This window comes from Mauremys reevesii, linkage group 6 (assembly GCF_016161935.1).
Source record: "Mauremys reevesii isolate NIE-2019 linkage group 6, ASM1616193v1, whole genome shotgun sequence".
In the NCBI taxonomy this organism is placed as follows: Eukaryota; Metazoa; Chordata; order Testudines; family Geoemydidae; genus Mauremys; species Mauremys reevesii.
In genome coordinates this window covers 532,549-553,596 of record NC_052628.1, presented here as the reverse complement: position 1 = coordinate 553,596, position 21,048 = coordinate 532,549, and the positions used below count along the sequence as shown (strand labels likewise).

The 21,048-nt window shown below is 51.1% G+C and overlaps 1 protein-coding gene across 4 annotated transcripts in view; it reads left to right on the top strand.

Moving 5' to 3' along the window:
• The window catches only part of TLN1 (talin 1), a 183,152-nt gene that overhangs the window by 47,013 nt on the left and 115,091 nt on the right, over nt 1–21,048 (top strand). Inside the window, exons 1-2 of one of the 4 annotated variants that reach the window (XM_039543112.1) lie at nt 13,298–13,400; nt 16,393–16,556. In XM_039543112.1, coding sequence (XP_039399046.1) covers nt 16,427–16,556 — 130 coding nt within the window. In that variant the 5' untranslated portion in view covers nt 13,298–13,400; nt 16,393–16,426. Of the gene's footprint in view, nt 1–13,297; nt 13,401–16,392; nt 16,557–21,048 lie in introns of those variants that run through there. The other 3 variants (XM_039543113.1, XM_039543114.1, XM_039543115.1) reach the window with 3 other exon arrangements.

The window sequence follows — 21,048 nt, the reverse complement described above, 5'->3', positions numbered from 1 at the left end:
ATTCACAGATAAACTGCTTTTTTGCACAGACAAACATTTGGAGAAACCCTCCCCAGGCAAATCATTGGCCATAATAGAGACAGGTTTACGATCATGGGGCAGGGATAGCTCAGTGGTTTGAGCATTGGCCTGCTAAACCCAGGGTGGTGAGTTCAATCCTGGAGGGGGCCACTTAGGGATCTGGGGCAAAAATTGGTCCTGCTAGTGAAGGCAGGGGGCTGGACTCGATGACCTTTCGAGGTCCCTTCCAGTTCTAGGAGATTGGTATATCTCCAATTATTACCTTTATTACCACTGGAGGCAGGTTTGAAAGCTCGAAGCCTCTGGTAATTGGCTGAGCCTTAATCAGTGGGCGGGGCATTCACTCAGGCCAGGGCTTTATAAAGCCACGCACAAGCGACCAGGGAGCTTTGCGAACAGGGGCTGCTAACAGGGAGTTTCGCAAGGGAGTTGGGAAGGGGAGTAGGAAGGCAGCCCCTCACCAGCCCTAACCCCTTCCCTGCGGTCCCCCTAAAACCTATAACCCAAACCACATTTCAAAACCCCTTTCTGTAAACCACCCTTCCATTAACTAGGAGACAATGCAGGCAGAAGCCCAGCAGCAGAGTGGGGACTATCCAATTTATTGCACCGAGTGTTGCATGTATGATTACCTGCCCTGTGGGTGGGTGGCGTATGTGTGCAGTCGGTGCAGGGAGCTCGTGGCCCTCAGAGACCATGTACGGACTTTGGAGGCCAGGGTGGCGGAACTGGAGGAGCTAAGAGAGACAGAGAGGTATGTTGATGAGGTTTTCCGGGACACTAGAATTGTCCCACCTCTGCCCAGACAGCCCCTGTGCTGTTGAGGAGGAAGAAAGGCCCAGGGAAGCAGAGCAGTCAATGGGAGCAGAGGGAAACCTTCCCATAGTTGGGACCCTCCTTCCAGATGGTGCTGGGGTTGCCTCTCACACTGAGGTTACCTCTCCGGGGGAGGGAACTCCAGTTTCTAGGAGAAGACAGGTGTTAGTAATGGGAGATTCGATTATTAGGAACATAGATAGCTGGGTTTGTGATGACCGGCAGAGCCGTATGGTGACTTGCCTGCCTGGTGTGAAGGTTGCGGATCTCTCGAGGCATCTAGACAGACTTATGTGTAGTGCTGGGGAGGAGCCGGTGGTCGTGGTACATGTAGGTACCAATGACATAGGGAAGGGTAGGAGAGATGTCCTGGAAGCCAAATTTAGGCTGCTAGGGAAGAGACTGAAATCCAGGACCTCTATGGTGGCATTCTCAGAAATGCTCCCAGTTCCACGCGCAGGGCCAGGTAGGCAGGCAGAGATTCAGAGTCTCAACGCGTGGATGAGACGATGGTGTAGAGAGGAGGGGTTCGCGTTCATTAGGAACTGGGGAAACTTCTGGGATGGGGGGAGCCTATACAGGAGAGATGGGCTCCACCTAAACCAAAGTGGAACCAGACTGCTGGCACTAAACATTAAAAAGGTTGTAGAGCAGTTTTTAAACTAGGAGATGGGGGAAAGCCGACTGCTGCAGAGGAGCGTGTGGATCGGACACAGATTTCTCTTAGGGGAGAATCTGATGATAGAGAATCTCCAGGTTATAGTCAGGAACAGAGGACTGGAGAGTATAATGTAAGGGCTGGGTCAGATGATAAACAGTCACATAAAAAAGAATCTGGCACATCAGAAAAGGGCAGACAAATAAACAGGGGCAGGTTTTTAAAGTGCTTGTACACAAATGCTAGAAGTCTAAATAATAAGATGGGTGAACTAGAGTGCCTTGTGATAAAGGAGGATATTGATATAATAGGCATCACAGAAACCTGGTGGAATGAGAGCAATCAATGGGACACAATCATTCCGGGGTACAAAATATATCGGAAGGACAGAACAGGTCGTGCAGGGGGAGGAGTGGCACTATATGTGAAAGAAAATGTGGATTCAAATGAAGTAAAAATCTTAAGCGAATCCACATGTTCCATAGAATCTCTATGGATAGAAATTCCATGCTCTAATAAAAATGTAACATTAGGGATCTATTATCGACCACCTGACCAGGACAGTAATAGTGATGATGAAATGCTAAGGGAAATTAGAGAGGCTATCAAAATTAAGAAGCCAATAATAGTGGGGGATTTCAATTATCCCCATATTGACTGGGAACATTTCACTTCAGGACGAAATGCAGAGATAAAATTTCTCGATATTTTAAATGACTGCTTCATGGAGCAGCTGGTACGGGAACCCACAAGGGGAGAGGCAACTCTAGATTTAATCCTGAGTGGAGCACAGGAGCTGGTCCAAGAGGTAACTATAGCAGGACCGCTTGGAAATAGTGACCATAATACAATAGCATTCAACATCCCTGTGGTGGGAAGAACACCTCAACAGCCCAACACTGTGGCATTTAATTCCAAAAGGGGGAACTATACAAAAATGAGGGGGTCAGTTAGACAAAAGTTAAAAGGTACAGTGACTAAAGTGAAATCCCTGTAAGTTGCATGGGCCCTTTTTAAAGACACCATAATAGAGGCCCAACTTCAATATATACCCCAAATTAAGAAACACAGTAAAAGAACTAAAAAAGAGCCACCGTGGCTTAACAACCATGTAAAAGAAGCAGTGAGAGATAAAAAGACTTCCTTTAAAAAGTGGAAGTCAAATCCTAGTGAGGCAAATAGAAAGGAGCACAAACACTGCCAACTTAAGTGCAAGAGTGTAATAAGAAAAGCCAAAGAGGAGTTTGAAGAACGGCTAGCCAAAAACTCCAAAGGTGGTAATAAAATGTTTTTTAAGTACATCAGAAGCAGGAAGCCTGCTAAACAACCAGTGGGGCCCCTTGACGATCAAAATACAAAAGGAGCGCTTAAAGACGATAAAGTCATTGCGGAGAAACTAAATGGATTCTTTGCTTCAGTCTTCACGGCTGAGGATGTTAGGGAGCTTCCCAAACCTGAGCTGGCTTTTGTAGGTGACAAATCTGAGGAACTGTCACAGATTGAAGTGTCACTAGAGGAGGTTTTGGAATTAATTGATAAACTCAACATTAACAAGTCACCGGGACCAGATGGCATTCACCCAAGAGTTCTGAAAGAACTCAAATGTGAAGTTGCGGAACTATTAACAAAGGTTTGTAATCTGTCCTTTAAATCGGCTTCGGTACCCAATGATTGGAAGTTAGCTAATGTAACGCCAATATTTAAAAAGGGATCTAGAGGTGATCCCGGCAATTACAGACAGGTAAGTCTAACGTCGGTACCGGGCAAATTAGTTGAAACAATAGTTAAAAATAAAATTGTCAGACACATAGAAAAATATAAATTATTGAGCAGTAGTCAACATGGTTTCTGTAAAGGGAAATTGTGTCTTACTAATCTATTAGAGTTCTTTGAAGGGGTCAACAAACATGTGGACAAGGGGGATCCGGTGGACATAGTGTAGTTGGATTTCCAGAAAGCCTTTGACAAGGTCCCTCACCAAAGGCTCTTACGTAAATTAAGCTGTCATGGGATAAAGGGGAAGGTCCTTTCATGGATTGAGAACTGGTTAAAAGACAGGGAACAAAGGGTAGGAATTAATGGTAAATTCTCAGAATGGAGAGGGGTAACTAGTGGTGTTCCCCAAGGGTCAGTCCTCGGACTAATCCTATTCAATTTATTCATAAATGATCTGGAGAAAGGGGTAAACAGTGAGGTGGCAAAGTTTGCAGATGATACTAAACTGCTCAAGATAGTTAAGACCAAAGCAGACTATGAAGAACTTCAAAAAGATCTCACAAAACTAAGTGATTGGGCAACAAAATGGCAAATGAAATTTAATGTGGATAAATGTAAAGTAATGCGCATTGGAAAAAATAACCCCAACTATACATACAACATGATGGGGGCTAATTTAGCTACAATGAGTCAGGAAAAAGATCTTGGAGTCATTGTGGATAGTTCTCTGAAGATGTCCACGCAGTGTGCAGCGGCGGTCAAAAAAGCAAACAGGATGTTAGGAATCATTAAAAAGGGGATAGAGAACAAGACGGAGAATATAGTATTGCCCTTATATAAATCCATGGTATGCCCACATCTCGAATACTGTGTACAGATGTGGTCTCCTCACCTCAAAAAAGATATTCTAGCACTAGAAAAGGTTCAGAAAAGGGCAACTAAAATGATTAGGGGTTTGGAGAGGGTCCCATACGAGGAAAGATTAAAGAGGCTAGGACTCTTCAGCTTGGAAAAGAGGAGACTAAGGGGGGATATGATAGAGGTATATAAAATCATGAGTGATGTTGAGAAAGTGGATAAGGAAAAGTTATTTACTTATTCCCATAATACGAGAACTCGGGGTCACCAAATGAAATTAATAGGCAGCAGGTTTAAAACAAATAAAAAGTTCTTCTTCACGCAGCGCACAGTCAACTTGTGGAACTCCTTACCTGAGGAGGTTGTGAAGGCTAGGACTATAACAATGTTTAAAAGGGAACTGGATAAATTCATGGTGGTCTAAGTCCATAAATGGCTATTAGCCAGGATGGGTAAGAATGGTGTCCCCAGCCTCTGTTTGTCAGAGGATGGAGATGGATGGCAGGAGGAAGATCACTTGATCATTGCCTGTTGGGTTCACTCCCTCTGGGGCACCTGGCATAGGCCACTGTCGGTAGACAGATACTGGGCTAGATGGACCTTTGGTCTGACCCGGTACGGCCGTTCTTATGTTATGTTCATTACTTTCCTGTGACTGGCTACCTGGACTGAACAAAGCTTTAATATCTTTCCCAGTCAGAAGATCCTTAGACAATAACTTCCTTACACCAGCTATAACTTCATGCTTAGCATCATTCCATTCAAACTGGCACATGAAACTGCAAGCCCAATAGCAAGGATTTTTTATGAGTCTGTAAACTTGGGGCTCATACCTTATGCCTGGAGAATTGTAAATATAGTACTTATATTTTAAGAAAGGAGGGGGGAAAAGTGATCTAGGAAAGTACAGGCCTGTTAGTTTGACCTCAGTTGTATTCAAGGTCTTTGGAAAAATTTTTGAAAGAGAGAACTGTTAAAGACATTGTATTTTATCCCATTTATCATTTATCGCAATGTGGATTTACAAAAGGCAGATTGTGCCAGATCAACCTGATCTTTCTGTGAGAAGATAACCAATTTTCTAAACAAAAGAAATGCAGTAGATCTAATCAACATGGGAAATTATTAGTTAAATTGGAGAAGATAGAGAAATACGAGAATCAAAAGGTGGGTAAGGAGCTGGTTAAAGGGGAGACCACAATGGGTCATGTTGGAGGGAGGTTACTAGTGAAGTTTGTCAATGATTGGTCTTGGGAAAAATCTTACATTTCCATTAATGACCTTGGCACAAAAGTGGGAGTGTGGTAATAGAATTTGCGGATGACACAAAGTTGGGAGGTATTGCCAATACTGAGGAGAACCAGAATACCATACAAGAAGATTTGGATGACTGAAAAGTGGAGTAATAGAAATGGGATAAAATTAATAGTGTAAAGTGCAAGGTCATGCACATAGGGACTATCAAACAGAAGTCTGTCTATATAATAGGGACATACCAGTTGAGAGCGTCAGAGGAGGAGAAAGATCTGGGTGTATTGATTGATCCTAGGATGACTATAAGCTGCCAAGGTGATGTGACTGTGAAAAAGACTAATGCGATCCTAGGATGCATCAGTCAAGGTATTTCCAGCAAAGATAAGGAGGTGTTACTACCGTTATACAAGGCACTGGTGAGACCTCATCTGGAATACTGTGTGCAGTTCTGCTCTCCCATGTTTAAGAAAGATGAATTCAAACTGGAACAAGTGCAGAGAAGGGCTACTAGGATGATCCAAGGAATGGAGAACCTACCTTATGAAAGGAGACTTAAGGATGTTGGCTTGATTAGCCTAACCAAACGAAGGCTGAGGGGAGATGCATACGATTGCTCTATAAATACATCGGAGGGGTAAACCCTGGGGTTATTTAAGTGCCAGTGTTGACACAAGAACAAATTGGTATAAATGGGCCATCAATAAGTTTAGGCATGAAATTCGATGAAGGTTTCTAACCCTCATGGGAGTGCAGTTCTGGGACAGCCGCCCGAGGCAAGTAGTGGGGGCAAAAGACCTAACTTATTTTAAGACTTCAGGCTACGTTTATGGAAGGAACGGTATGATGAGATGCCTACATGGCTTGTGGCCCAGCTGCGACTGCTAGCAGCAAATATCTCCACCATCCAGAGAGGGGACACTAGGTGGGGAGGGCTCTGAGTTACTACAGAGAATTCTTCCCCAGGTGTCTGGCTGGTGGGACTTGCCCACACGCTCAGAGTCTAACATCTCCATATTTGGTGTCAGGAAAGAATTTACCTCCAGATCAGATTCAGAATCCCTGGGGGGGGGTTCGCCTTCCTCTGCAGCATGAGACAGAGGGCACTTGCTGGATTGCACTACAGTAAATGGTGGACTCTCCCTAACTTGAAGCTTTTAAATCAAATTTTGAGGACTTCAGTAACTGAACCAGAGGTTCTGGGCCTATGCAAGAGTTGGGTGGGTGAGTTTCTGTGGCCTGTGATGTGCAAGAGGTCAAATTACGTGATCATGATGATCCCTTCTGGCCTTAAAGTCTCAGTCTGGGGCAGGGTTGTGTGATTTGGGGAGGGTGTATGGAGGGGTGGGGGAGTGTGATTGGGAGGGGGTGTCGGTGGGTGCTGTGGGGTGTGTGGAGGAGTGGGGGGAGTGTGATTTGGGGTGTTTGGAGGGGTTTGGGGGGAGGTGCTGCAGTGTGGTTGTGAGGGTGCTGTGGGGCAGGGGGGAGGTGCTGTGGGGTGCCGTGGGGAGGGGTTTGGAAGGAGTGCTGCGGTGGGAGGAGATGCTGCAGCAGGGTGTGTGGAGGAGCTTGTGATTTGGGAAGGGATGTGCGCGCACACTCCCTGTGTATTTCTCTCCCCCTCCCCGCTGACATTCCTCTGAACTAGGGTTCCTGCCTCATCAGACTGGGAGCCCTGGGCCTCCAAGCAAGGCTCTCCCAGAAGCATTGCAGCAGCGCTCAGGAATGCAGCGCTGGAATGTCTCCATGTGGGAGGGCAGGAGATGGGAGAGCTGCTCAGAACCCCACCCGGGTCTCTCTCAGCCCTGGGGGTCCCTGGGAAACCAAAGCAGAAGGGAATTCTCTGACCCTGATCATACCAGGGGAGTGTGATGAGCTGCCCCAGGCCCTGCCCTCCTTCACCCCTCCCCAGCCTCTGCCTGGCCCCCTCGCCTTCCTCCTCTCTGCTCGGGCCTGTTCCTGACTTTACTGCCCAGTCAGTGCCAGCTGCTGTTCGGCCCAGATTCTACCCGCCCCTCTAAAAGTCAGGGTGGGACTCTGGGCCCCGCTCTGGGCAGGGGACTTTCTTTGCTGTTGCTCTGGGAGCTTGTAGGCCTTGGTCCTGGCCGAGAGTTCAGCCGCCTGGCCAGGATTCTGCTCCCAGGAGCAAAATAAACATTTGGGAGTTTGAGTGCCTGGCTTGGCCTTGCCTGGGGCAGTGACTGGGTGTGGAAGCACTCAGCCCGTCCCCCGTGGCACAGGGGGTAAGCCAGGCCGTCCTCCGCCCCACGTATCGTAGCGTGGGTTACCGATGGGGCTCCTTGCTGTGGGGCTGGGTGTTGCTGTGACATGCTGGGGGCTGGGTTGCCTGTGATGGGTTTTTAATCTCCTCCTGTTAGGTTTTCTCTGAGCTCCTATCCATGCTATGGCCCTGTTAGGAGAAGAGGGACCTTTCTGGGGGACAGGGGTTAGACCAAATGTCTCTGCTTGGGTTAGCTGCTCCCAGCTCCAGCCAGACTGGTGTAACATCTCTCATCACGGTTCTGACCAGGATTGTCAGAAGCTCCATGCCTGGCGCTTGGGAGCTGGTCATTGCTGTGGCAACCTCCGTTTTTGCCATTCCCAGCTTCACTGTTGGTGCAATGTTAACAGCTGCATTTTGCATTTAGCTTCATTGGTTTTAGGCAAGTCAGGGTGGGGACAGAGAGGGGAGGCACCTTGCTGCAGCCCTCCAGACCTTGGGTCCCGGGGAAGCGCTTCTTCAATAGAGGCAGTACCTGGCCGCTGGATTGGGTGCAAGAGCATGTGACACTGAAACACCAGTGGAGGGTTCACACGTGGCAGGCAGGGAGGATCAGGAGGAGACTTGAGCAGGAAGACAGAGGGTCACGTCTGCAAGGCCTGCAGGCCATTGGACTCTCTCCTGTTCTCTTTGGCTTTCTGGGTGATGTGAGCGAGGGCTCCAGAGAGGATGAAATGCTCAGCTGCAGCTCCGCTCACTGGCAGTGCAGGGTTTGTATCTAGCAGCAGCCAGAGGCCTTGATCAGGTGCGGTGCATCCAGGGAGCTCAGTCTAAGCGAAAAGCCAATACAAATGGGTGTGACAGCCGGGGCAAGGGGGTGGGGTCCTACCTGTGCCTGGTGAGCACTGGGGACAGTGATGGTTCCAGATAACCTAAAAGGCAGCTTGGTCCGGGGGCCGGGCACTGGCCTGGGGATCGGGAGACTTGGGCTCTTTCCAGCTTTCCTACTGTGGGACCTGGGGCAGAGACCAGCCCCTGGCTGTGCCGCTGTTTCCTCTGTCTGGTCTCTTCAGTAGCTTGTGAGCTCTGTGGGGGCAGGGACAGTCTCTTACTGTCAGCCTGTGCAGCGCCCAGCACCATGGGCACATCTGGATGCTTTCCTAGCATGCAGAATGCAGAGCACGGTGGCTAAACTGATGTGTTTTTAATGGGGCGTTCGCTGGCTGGCGGATTTCTTGTGGAGGTTACAGCAGTGAATCGTGCGGGTGCCTCTGTGGAAGACAGCAGGGTCAGGGCTTACCCCTAGTAACTAACTGGGGAGGGAGGAAAGCGGGGGCCCGTGTCCAATCCAGTCCCAGCAGAGGTGCTGGGTGCTGGCCGTTGTGCTGTCTTTGCAGGATTCAGGCTCACTGCAGCATGTTGGACATGGTATAAATTGGAAGTGACGTTGCTCTTTTTATTTCAAGCTCTGAGACTCCTGTCACTCCAAACTGGGGCAGGTTCTGCTCTGGCTGCTCCTTGCTAGTCAGCAAATGGTGCTCGGCAACTTGCTTTGTGCTTGTTTCTCAGAGGCAGCCTGTCAAATGCCTGGAAGAAGCGCCGGTGCTCCTTGGACACAGCGTGGGGTCCCTTACAAGTCTGAGATTGGAGAACCAGGTCTCCTCCCGGACTCAGAGGGTGGGGCTCAGCATTCAGCTCAGAGACTGACAGACTGGGCAGCGTTACCAGAGCTTACCCATGGGCCGTCGGGTCTGTCAGGGCAGGTCTGACCTGTGGAGATGGGGCTATACTGTGTTTGGGGTTTGATCCCCTGGCTGCGTCTGTCAGCAGTGCCCATCCCTGACCTGGAGGCAGGGAGCTCCGTAGTGCAGGGCTGTCCTCCCCCAGGAACAGGCACGACTTTTCCTTATCGCTCTTTGTTGAGACATGGCTTACGATGGTTTGAGCTGATCTTTGACTGTAGGTGTGAGGGCATGTTCCTGGGTCTACACAAAGGATAGTGCATCATGGCCCAAAAGGCTCTGGCTGCTCTCCTGGGAACTGGATTAGCTAGGGATCCCTGTGTGGGGAGTGGGAGGAGGCCGTTGCTCTCTGCAGGGGTGTCAGAGCGTCCCTAGGGTAGGGTTAGTGCCCTGCCATCTAAGCTAAGCAGGTGAGTGCATACCAGCATCTAGATGGGAGACCAGCAGTGCGGATCGGGTGTGGGTATAGTCGGTGCGGCACCAGATAGGCTTGTGCTGGAGGTGCTGATTGAAGTCCTGCTCCAGATCTCTTGGTATTGCCCTGGGAATAGGAATTACTACCCCAAATGTCATGGCCTGATCCCAGCTGCTGAGATTCCATTTTGTCTCCCCAAATCCCCATGGAAGTGTGATTTGGATACAGGATTCTCCTTTCTTCCTGTCCTGTGTCACTTTGCGGTGAGGTTTTTCTGTTCCCCACCCAGTTGTACTCCAGCAGGTGGGATGAGAGGTAGCAGTATCCATTACTCCCATGGACACAGTTCCACTGTTCTCTGGGCTGTGCCTGCCTTGCTGCGGCCGCTCGGGCTTGGGTGCGGGCTGCACAAGGCCACCCAGGGCTCTGGGTACGTACTTGGGCGACTAGCCCACAGTGAACCTGTGCTGCTGCGGCTTCACTGCTTTAGCTCAGGTCTGTCTACGTGTGGTGCAGTCACATCTCCGACTGCAGTGTAAACATGTCCAGAGTCTGCTCTGCTCAGCATGCATGCACAACAGACAGCTCCCCCGAGCAGTGTTCCGCCTGAGAAAGGGATTTGCAAATAAATACTCCAAACCTGCCTGGGCCAGAGCAGGGTCTGCACCAAAGGGCCTGTACTGCGCTTTGGAGTGTGGCTAAAAAGGCACTCTCCTTCTGCTGAGGAATCGAGAGTTCTGGTTCCAGGGGGCTGTGCAGCTCGGGGTAGGGGTGAGGGGATTACAGGGGGCTGTGGGATTGCAGAGGGAGGGAAGGCGGGGGGTGAGGGGATTGCAGAGGGAGGGAAGGCTGGGGGTGTGAGGGGTTTACAGCAGGGCTGTGGGATTGCAGAGGGAGGGAAGGTGGGGGGTGAGGGGATTAAAGGGGGCTGTGGGATTGCAGAGGAGGGAAGGTGGGGTGAGGGGATTACAGGGGCTGTGGGATTGCAGAGGAGGGAAGGTGGGGAGGGGATTACAGCAGGGCTGTGGGATTGCAGAGGAGGGAAGGCTGGGGGTGTGAGGGGTTTACAGCAGGGCTGTGGGATTGCAGGGGGAGGGAAGGCGGGGTGAGGGGATTACAGGGGCTGTGTGATTGCAGAGGAGGGAAGGCGGGGTGTGAGGGGTTTACAGCAGGGCTGTGGGATTGCAGAGGAGGGAAGGTGGGGTGTGAGGATTACAGGGGGCTGTGGGATTGCAGAGGGAGGGAAGGTGGGGGGTGAGAGGATTACAGGGGGCTGTGGGATTGCAGAGGGAGGGAAGGCGGGGGGTGTGAGGGGTTTACAGCAGGGCTGTGGGATTGCAGGGGGAGGGAAGGTGAGGGGATTACAGGGGGCTGTGGGATTGCAGGGGGAGGGAAGGCGGGGGGTGTGAGGGGATTGCAGAGGAGGGAAGGCTGGGGTGAGGGGTTTACAGCAGGGCTGTGGGATTGCAGAGGAGGGAAGGCGGGGGGGTGAGGGGATTACAGGGGGCTGTGGGATTGCAGAGGGAGGGAAGGCGGGGGGGTGAGGGGATTACAGGAGGCTGTGGGATTGCAGGGGGAGGGAAGGCGGGGGGTGTGAGGGGTTTACAGCGGGCTGTGTGATTGCAGAGGAGGGAAGGCTGGGGTGTGAGGGGTTTACAGCAGGGCTGTGGGATTGCAGGGGAGGGAAGGTGGGGCGAGGGATTACAGGGGCTGTGGGATTGCAGGGGGAGGGAAGGCGGGGGGTGTGAGGGGTTTACAGCAGGGCTGTGGGATTGCAGGGGGCTGTGTAACTCAGTGGGCAGCAGGGCAGGCTGGCTGGCTGGGAGTTGCAATAGGGCTGTGGCTGGGTGGCTCTCCGAAGGAGCAGTGGATGATGTGGTGTAAAATAAATATATATAATACATATATACACACACCTATCTCCTAGAACTGGACGGGACCCCGAAAGTTCATTGAGTCCAGCCCCCTGCCTTCACTGGCAGGACCGTCTAAGTCTGCCTCTGGCTGGCTGGGGCCTGAAGCATCTAAAGCTCCCTTGTCATACTCTTGCTGCAGGGAGAAGGATTCTCCCCATCTGCCTCCTGATGGCAGCTCTGCTCCTCAGCCCCGCCGCCAGCCACCTCTCTGCTCCCAGCCTTCTTTTGGCTGGGTTTTCCCCTCTGAATAACTCCAGCACTGCTGAGAGCTCCCTGGCAGCCCTGGAATTTGGGGTGACAGTGTCCCTGCCACCACAGTAGCTGAGAAACCAAACCCTCTCTTGTTCATTTTCCTCTCAGCTGCTCAGGAAGCTCTGAGATGCAGAGAAGGCGGAGCTTCCTGCCTGCGGCCTCACGGCCCTGACCCGTAGCAAAGTCACACTGGAAGGCTAGAAATAAACTTTCACGAAAGCTTAAACTCTGCAGAATTGGTTTATCCATCCCCCCCTTCCCCGACGAGAGAGGTTTTCTGGCTGCGTCTGTTGCGTCCCACACCAGAGGTGGGGAGTGAGCTCAGCAGATGGCGCAGTACCCCTGGGGCGAGAGGGGTGCTGCCGAGCTGTTGTGAATGCGAGGTGCTGTCAGTGTGGCGCAGAGATCCGTTCTCACTCTTATTCACTACAGTTGCTGTAGTGCCCAGTGTCCCGTTGTGCTAGAGGCTGCACGTACACGCAGATGCAGTCCCTGCCCTCAGACTTCCCCCACGCTGACCGAAACGGGCGCCGTGTGGAGTTTGGTTCTGATGCTGCCTGCGCTGCCTTGGGGACTGAGTGCCCCTTGGTGTGGAGATTGGCTCAGGCTGGAATGGGTGCGGCACGCACAGTTATCATACAGGAGTGTCTGAGCATTGGGTCCAGTCTGGTGGATTTCCATGTTTCCCCCCATCCCTCCACTTGTCCTGTTTGGTGAAGGAAGCTGAGAGCCAACCCAGGCAGAAGTCAGGAAATTCCACTGTTAAGGTTCCCACTATGGCCCTGGCTCTGCCATGATGCACCTTTGCCACCTGCACTGTAGCAGCACAGGTGACTGCTTGTGTCCTCGGCCGGGCAGTGGGGCTGGGGCAGTTCCTGCTCAAAGCCTTTGCAGAGCCGTCGATCTGCCAGGCCCAGGCCGTCACTACGCTCTGCACCATCCCCTCCTTTGTGCCGTGAGCTTTTTGGGGCAGGGATTGTGGCTGTCTCTGCAGTGGCCAGTGCTTAGGTACTGTGGTGATGGACAGTCATTTAAAACCCTATAATACCTTTCATTGTTGTGTGTTAAACCATCAGCCTTCAGGGGGAACCAAGTGTTCATGTCTGCATGAGGGAGACCCACTTCCCTTTGAGCAAGTGTGTCCTGTCTGCCCTGGGTGGCCGCAGGGTGCCGTTTGTGGGCAGGGTACAATGTTTCACCCCATCCCCACTGTCTGGCCCCCAATACCCCCCCCCAGGGTTGTGGGCGGTTTGAGCTGCAGCTCCTCTCACCTGCTAATGCAGACGATTGCTTGCAGGGAGCATGTTACGCTCAGAAGAGCTGGAACTTACCCAGAATTCAACATCTGCTTGTGGCAGGAAATCGGCAGCTGCATATCAGAGTGGAGGGGGGTAGGGTTTGTTTGCAGGCTGTTGACACTGCTCAGCGCCTGTGCACGCTGCTGGCAAACCACGGGGACCTGCAGCTTCCTCATCACTGATTCGGCGAGCTCCTTGCAGCTAGGGCGGGCGAGCCTGACTGTGGCCAAGGAGAGGTGAGCAGGGTGGGACGTTGACTTGTGGGTCTGCGGGTTACTGAGGGCAGAAGGTACACAGGTGTGTCGCGGGAGAGGTGGTAGCATGTCGTACTATCACCAGCTGAATGCCTTGAAAAACCTCCCTGACACCCACCTCCCAGAGGTGAGGGGTGCTGCTGAGGCCTGGGGGCTCTGCCCTGCGGGGGGCTCTGCTCCCCCAGCTGCTTGGGACAAGAGGGTGCCGGAATCCTGCCCCTGCTGCCCCGGGGGCAGCTCTGTCTTCCCTCCCGCTTCCTGGCTGCTTGGGGCCTGGTGAACTTGACCCTCTCTGGCGGCTGGGAGGGAAGGCGGCTCCAGCCTCCAGCTGGGCAGGGGGTCTCTGGGGCTGAGCTCACAGTGTGCTCAAGCTCCCCACTAAGGAAGTGGGGGTGAAGCAGCCCTGGCAGGGTCTGGAGCCTCCAGTCTGGGACAGAGCCTGGCTCAGTGAAACTGGGTGATGCCTGCTTCCCATGCTGGGTGGAGGCTTGGCACCCAGTGTTGCATCTCCCAGCAGCCTCTAGTGATGGTCACCCTGGCGGGGTCTCTGGCAGGAGAGGACAGTTTAGCCCCCAGGGCTTGCACCACCCGTGGGGGAGGCTCTAGGGTAGGTTACTTTTCTGGCCCCATAGCTTCTGGGGCAGCCTAGGGAGTCCCCAGAGTGCTTCATTCCCATCTCATCTGCCCCCCCATGTGCGATGGAATCACTGGGTTTGCATCTGCTGGAGATGGGGCCTTGCTGGGCTGCCCTTCCTGCTCCAAGCCAGGCCCAGATCACCCGCCCCTCACACAAGCTCTCTGACCTGCCTGCTCCCTTGCTGCCTCTTGCAGTCACCGGCAGCAGGTTCCAGCTCCTAGCTCCTCCTGCCCTCTCTGCTCCCTCCTCGCTCTCACAACCCCATCACCGCCCATCATGCCACTGCCCCTGGCTGCCTGCTCCCTCCTCCCCACCCCACCCCAGAACAGCAGCTGTCTCATGCCCCACCCTGGCAGGGAGAAGCACAGACCCTTCTAATGGAGTGGAGTTCGCTGGGCGAGCCCCATGGCTTGGGCTGAGCCCCAGGAGGGAGTCTGGCTCCATGCAGCTGCTGCCTCTGGGGAAGTTCCTGGCCTGGGGGGAAGTTAACATGGTCAAGATGGGCAGGGAGGAGGCAGTGTCGGTGTCGACATACAGAATATAGCTGAACCCTGTGTGGTGTCCTGCGGCGGAGGCAGGAACAATGGACGTCTCCCCGGGATTTGTGTGTGTGGATTTGGGGGTAGCTCCCAGGATTTGCATGCGTGTGTTAGGGGAACGGTGTGTGTGTAGGGTTCTCTGGTGGAGGGGCTGTGAGGAGTTCTGAGGGGTCTGTGCTTCCTTTTCGCACCCAAGATGTTTCCCCTTTTCTAACTCTCCCATTAGCAGCTCTTCTCTGGACCTGAGACTCTGACTGTGAATTCCTCAACTCCTTGGCTTTCCCCACTGCTGGGGGCTGCCCCTAGCCCCCATGCCAAGCTGCTGGCTGCCCTGAGAGGGGTCAGACCAGTGCCTGAGAGGGGAAGGTCCCTGTATCCTATCCCATCCCCCCAGCCTAGGGCTGGATTGGAACAACTGTGGAATAACGCAGCCTGTGGGGAAGTGTCCCTCTAACCCGGCCGTTAGGGGTGCCTCATGTCTGGGAGTGGGTGGGAGGATTACAGCTCGTTACTTTGATCCTATCGAATGTAACTGGCTGTTCTCGTTCTCTTGGCTCAATGAGCTCTTGTGGCAGAGAGTTCCACAGGTAAACTATGCATTATATAAAAATAATTTTCCTTGTGCCATTTAAATTCACCTCCGTTTAGTTTTGGTGACTGACCCCTTGTTCCCATGTTAGCAGAGAGGGTAGGTAGGGTACTCTTATCACTCCCTCCCATCCCATCCCATCCCATCTCTGAGCAGACAGGCTTTTCTCTCTCTCTGGGTCCCTTCTTTCTGGGAGATGTGGCTGCATGTTGCACGTGCTCCAGGGAATGGGTGTGAGGCCACAACCCCTCTTGTTTGTGACTCCTTAGCACAGGTGGATGTCACAGGGAGACCCTTGAGAAACCCTGAGAAGGAACACAGGGCAGCACAGGCAGGGCCCTGCTGGTGCGTGGTTTGAGCTTGGTTTTCCTCTTGTGGCTTCTGTGTCATGGCAGCTTTTATTTATAATTTGCTCCCTCTCACCCTCCCCATCTTATCGGCCTGTGCTCCCTGTGCAATCACTTCCTCCAGGATGACAGCGTCACTACCAAGTAACCGCTACAGTCATTCTCCTTCCCCACAGAGAAGTGACAGTCACTGTCCATGGCTCCCTTGGTGACCTTGGGGACAAGTTCCTTACCCTTCCTTGGACTCTGTGCTTCCGTCTGTGTGGTGGGGGTGATGATTCTGACCGGGGCAGATGGCCCACAACAGCTCTCTGGCAAAGCCCTGGGGTACTGCTGCAGATTTGGGGCTTCTGCTAAAACCATGCAGTCCTTATGGATGTGAAGGCCCTTCCGAGCATGGTGAGCAGCAGCCCTGCTGCCCTCACCCCGCCAAGGCGTACAGGGCTCTCTGGGCCCTGGCATGAATTGGAGAAGGGCTGGATTCCTTACCCAAGCTGCCAGCTGTGTCCTAGAGAGTGTCTCTTGGGGTGTGAGCAGTTCACAGGACCCTCTGCCCCTGGAGGGAAAAGCAGCCCCTATCCATGGGCCCTTAAATGAAGGGCACAACCATTGCCTGTAGTTAGGGAGCCTCACCCCAGGAGGGGGAAGGGAAAAGTAGGAGGTGATCCCTTGTTTACTGCACCCTGGTGCTGCAGGGGTGTGCAGTGAGACAGAGCTCTTCTCCATGAGCCTGTGGGATTATAGCATCCTGTATCTGGCTTTCGGGGGGGAGACGGGGGCGGTCCCCAGAACCGTTGTGAGGGTTGGAATTGGTCTGGGTAGCAGTAATGGGGACTGATCGGCTGTGACTTCTCTTTGGCAGGTGAAGCAGAAGCGGGGACCGTCCAGCCGCCGCCATGGTTGCCCTATCGCTGAAGATCAGCATTGGCAATGTGGTGAAGACCATGCAGTTTGAGCCCTCCACAATGGTGTACGACGCCTGTCGGATCATCCGGGAGCGCGTGCCTGAGGCACAAATGGGGCAGCGTAAGTGACACGACCCCCCAGAGGCGCAGGGGGTAGAGGTGGAAAAGTCCCATCTGGTCCCTGTCCCCAGCCAGAACCATCACTTTGCCAGGGGTACTTTTCCCCAGCAGCGGGGCTCCCTTCCCAGCTGGGAGACCCAGCCTCAGCCTGATGCATCTTGCTGCTGCTGCTCCAGCTGAATTTCCCCTTAACTCCACCCATTCCTCATTATACCTCCAGATACCACCCCAAATAATGCAGCGTCTTCCTGGGGCTTAACGCCCTTCAGATTCCTGTCAGTGCTGTGACCTGTAGCCTGAGGTGTAGCGTTTGCAGCCCCTGAGTTCTAGTCCTGGCTCCGTGACTGGCTCGGCAGCTTTGGGCAGGTTCATTCCCCTTTCTGCATGTATCCCACATGGCATGAGTGAGAACGTTACTGGATTTTTATGGCCAAAAACAAGGGTGAAGCCAAGGGGCTTACCCCAGCAAGAGAGTGGGACCCTCAGGCGGTTCACACTCTAAAGGAGTCCTCTCTGGGACAATTACAGGACCTCAGAGAGAGCACTGGACCTGTGAATCCATGACAGAGGGTATCCAAATGATTCCCATTGGCCACTCCAGCTCCAAAGGGACAGGGGGAAGTGGCACAGGAAACCTTCCCCTGCCCCCACATTTTGTCCCTTAATGGTGTTCAAGGGAATCCTGTGGCTGAGAATGAATGAATGGGCTGTAAAAGGAGGTGAAGAGCTTGTACGGTTCAGCAGCTGCGGGGGTATTAGTCAATGGGGCGTACTGTGACGCTGCTGCATGGGCAAACTGCCTTTCCTGGTCTTCAGAGGGGCTGAAGTAGCTCAGCTCAGTATTGTGCAGGGGACAACACACCACCAAGCAACCGTCATTCTGCGTTAAGAGCTTTTTGCCATTGAATTTTTAACAGGCAAAGAGGTGGTGGTGGTGGTGGTTGTTAGCCGTTAATAGTCCTGTTTAGACTGTTGTACATATCAAGCTCTGCAGTTAGCATGCTGAGCCAACTGCTGCTCCCCTCACAAATACATACATCAGCTGGGCCCCACCTCCTCAGCCATTCCTCTGACCCGTTCGGTGTTCCCCACTCCCACCTGGCCGCTTCCCCACTTCTATACCCAGGCCTCCCAGCTGCAAGCAGGGAACACATCTCCCTGAGGTCTTCACTCCCTCGTATACAAATGTTTTTATTACTGTGACTCCCCCTATCCTATAACCCAACTCACATCAGTGCCTAGAGCGAATGGCAATATGTAAAGGCAGAATTATGTTGAGGCGCAGGAAGGTTGGGTGTGGGAAGACTGGGATCGACTGGTAGAGCTGTTGAGCGCGTGGGCGTTGGGATGCACTGGCGGAGCTAGGGTCGTAGGAGTTGGGGTGTGTCACAGAGTGGTGCTAGAGCCCATCAGTGGGCCAGACCCCACAGGGGTCTCTCTCTTCCTCCAGGGTAAGCCACACAGCTTCACCCCCTCGTGCATTCTCAACGCGTGGATGAGACGAAGGTGTAGAGAGGAGGGGTTTAGGCTTAGTAGGAACTGGGGAAACTTTGAGGAAAGGAGGAGCCTATACAGGAAGGATGGGCTCCACCTAAACCAAAATGGAACCAGATTGCTGGCACTTAAAATTAAAAAGGGCCTTAGAGCAGTTTTTAAACTAAGGGCTGGGGGAAGGCCGACAGGTGCGGAGGAGCACGTGGTTTGGACAGAGACATCCCTTAGGGGAGGATCTATTAATGGAGATTCCTCCATGTCCTAGTAAGGAGGAGAGGATGGAAGATGATAAAATATAGCTAGGATCTGATGACAACAGTCAAATGAAAAAAAGCCCCATTCAATTACATCATGTAATAGCAGACAGCTAAAAAGTGACAAGTTTTTAAAGTGCTTATATACAAAGGCTAGACGTTTTAAATCATAAGATGTGTGAACTAGAGTGCCTCGTATTAAACGAGGATATTGATATAACAGGCATCACAGAAACATGGTGGAATGAAGATAATCAATGGGATACAGTAATACCAGGGTACAAAATATATCGTAAGGACAGAACAGGTCGTGCTGGTGGGGGAGTGGCACTATATGTGAAAGAAAGCATAGAATCAAATGAAGTAAAAATCTTAAATGAGCCAAACTACCATAGAATCTCTATGGATAGTAATTCCATGCTCTAATAAAAAGAATATAGTAGTAGGGATATATTACCGACCACCTCACCAGGATTGTGACAGTGACTGTGAAATACTCAGGGAGATTAGAAAGGCTATAAAAATATAAAACTCAACCCCCAATTGTATTTTCAGATATCCCCATATTGACTGGGTACATGTCACCTCAGGACAGGATGCAGAGATAAAGTTTCTTGACAACTTAAATGGCTGCTTCTTGGAGCAGCTAGTCCTGGAACCCACCAGAGGAGAGGCAATTCTTAGTCCTAAGTGGAGCACAAGATCTGGTCCAAGAGGTGAATATAGCTGGACCGGTTGGTGGTAATGACCATAATGTAATTCAGTTTAACATCCCTGTGGCGAGGAAAACACCACAGCAGCCCAACACTGTAGCATTTCATTTTAGAAAGGAGGACTACACAAAAATCAGGGTAGTGAAACAGAAATTAAAAGGTTCAGTGCCAAAAGTGAAATCCCTGCAAGCTGTGTGGAAACTTTTTTTAAAAAGACACCATAATAAAGGCTCAGCTTAAATGTATACCCCAAATTAAAAAACATAGGAAGAGAATCAGAATGATTTAGTTGGGGATTGGTCCTGCTTTGAGCAGGGGGTTGGACTAGATGACTTCCTGAGGTCCCTTCCAACCCTGATATTCTATGAATCAAAAAAGTGCCACCGTGGCTAAACAACAAAGTAAAAGAAGCAGTGGGAGACAAAAAGGCATCCTTTAAAAAGTAGAAGTTAAATCCTTTCGTGGAAAATAGAAAGGAGCATAAACTCTGGCAAATGAAGTATAAAAATATGAGGAAGGCCAAAAAAGAATTTGAAGAACAGATAGCCAAAGTCTCAAAAAGAATAGCAAAATATAAATAAAAATTAAGTACATCACAAGCAGAAAGCCTGCTAAACAACCAGTGGGGCCACTGGACGATCGAGGTGCAAAAGGAGCACTCGGGGAAGACAAGGCCATTGCGGAGAAGCTGAGTGAATTCTTTGCACCAGTCTCCACTGTAGAGCATGTGAGGGAGATTCCCACACCTGAGCCATTCTTTTTAGGTGACAGATCTGAGGAACTGTCCCAGACTGAGATGTCAGTAGAGGAGGTTTTGGAACAAATGGATAAATTAAACAGCAACAAGTCACCAGGACCAGATGGTATCACCCAAGAGTTCTGAAGGAACTCCAATGTGAAATTGCAGAACTGTGATGGGTTCGGTCACAGAGACCCCCTTGGGACTGTCACCTGATGTGCTGAGACTACCTCTGAGCCTGTTTTCTCTGCCAGTTTGGTCTTCCAGAACCCTGCCTTGTTGAGCCAGACATGCAAGCCTGCTGCAATACAGACCCAGGATCTGAACTATTCCCCCACAGCTGCAGATTTAACTGAAAACCACTTAAAAAGTGCTCCTGTCTTCAGCACCCAGACACCCAGCTCCCAATGGGATCCAAACCCCAAATAAATCTTTTACACTCTGCATAAAGTTTATACAGGATAAACTCATAAATTGTCCGTCCTCTAGAACACTGATAGAGATTCACAGCTGTTTGCTCCCCCGTGTATTAATTACTTATTCTGGGTTTAATAATAAACAAAAGTGATTTTATTAAGTATAAAAAGTAGGATTTAAGTGATTTCAAGTAATAACAGACAGAACAAAGTAAGTTACCAAGCAAAATAAAACAGAACATGCAAGTCTAAGCCTAATACATTTAAGAAACTGAATACAGGTGTAAATCACCCTCAGAGATGTTCACAGACTAGACTCCTCCTTAGTCTAGGCCCAATCCTTTCCCTAGTATAGTTCTTGTTAGTTCCAGCTCAGGTGGTGGTAAAGGGGATTTCTCATGACCTTTGTTCTGTTCCACCCCTTTTTATGGCTTTGGCACAAGGTGGGAATCCTTTGTCTCTCTGGGTTCCCCCCTTCCTTCTAAATGGAAAAGCACCAGGTTTAAGATGGATTCCAGTATCATGTGACATGTTCACATATCCCGTGAGACTTCATTACTCACTGGCTGGCACCCAGGTATACAGGAAGGCTTACAAGTAAACAGAGCCATTTACAACCAGTTATCCTAGTTGATGGGAGCCATCAAGATTCTAAGCCATCATTAATGGCCCACACTTTGCATAATTACAATAAGACCTCAGAGTTATATTTCATATTCCTAGTTTCAGATACAAGAATGATACATGAATACAAATAGGATGACTACACTCAGTAGATTATAAGCTTTGCAATGATACCTTACAAGAGACCTTTTGCATAAAGCAAATTCCAGTTACATCATATCCACACTTACAAACATACTTTTATAAAAATATG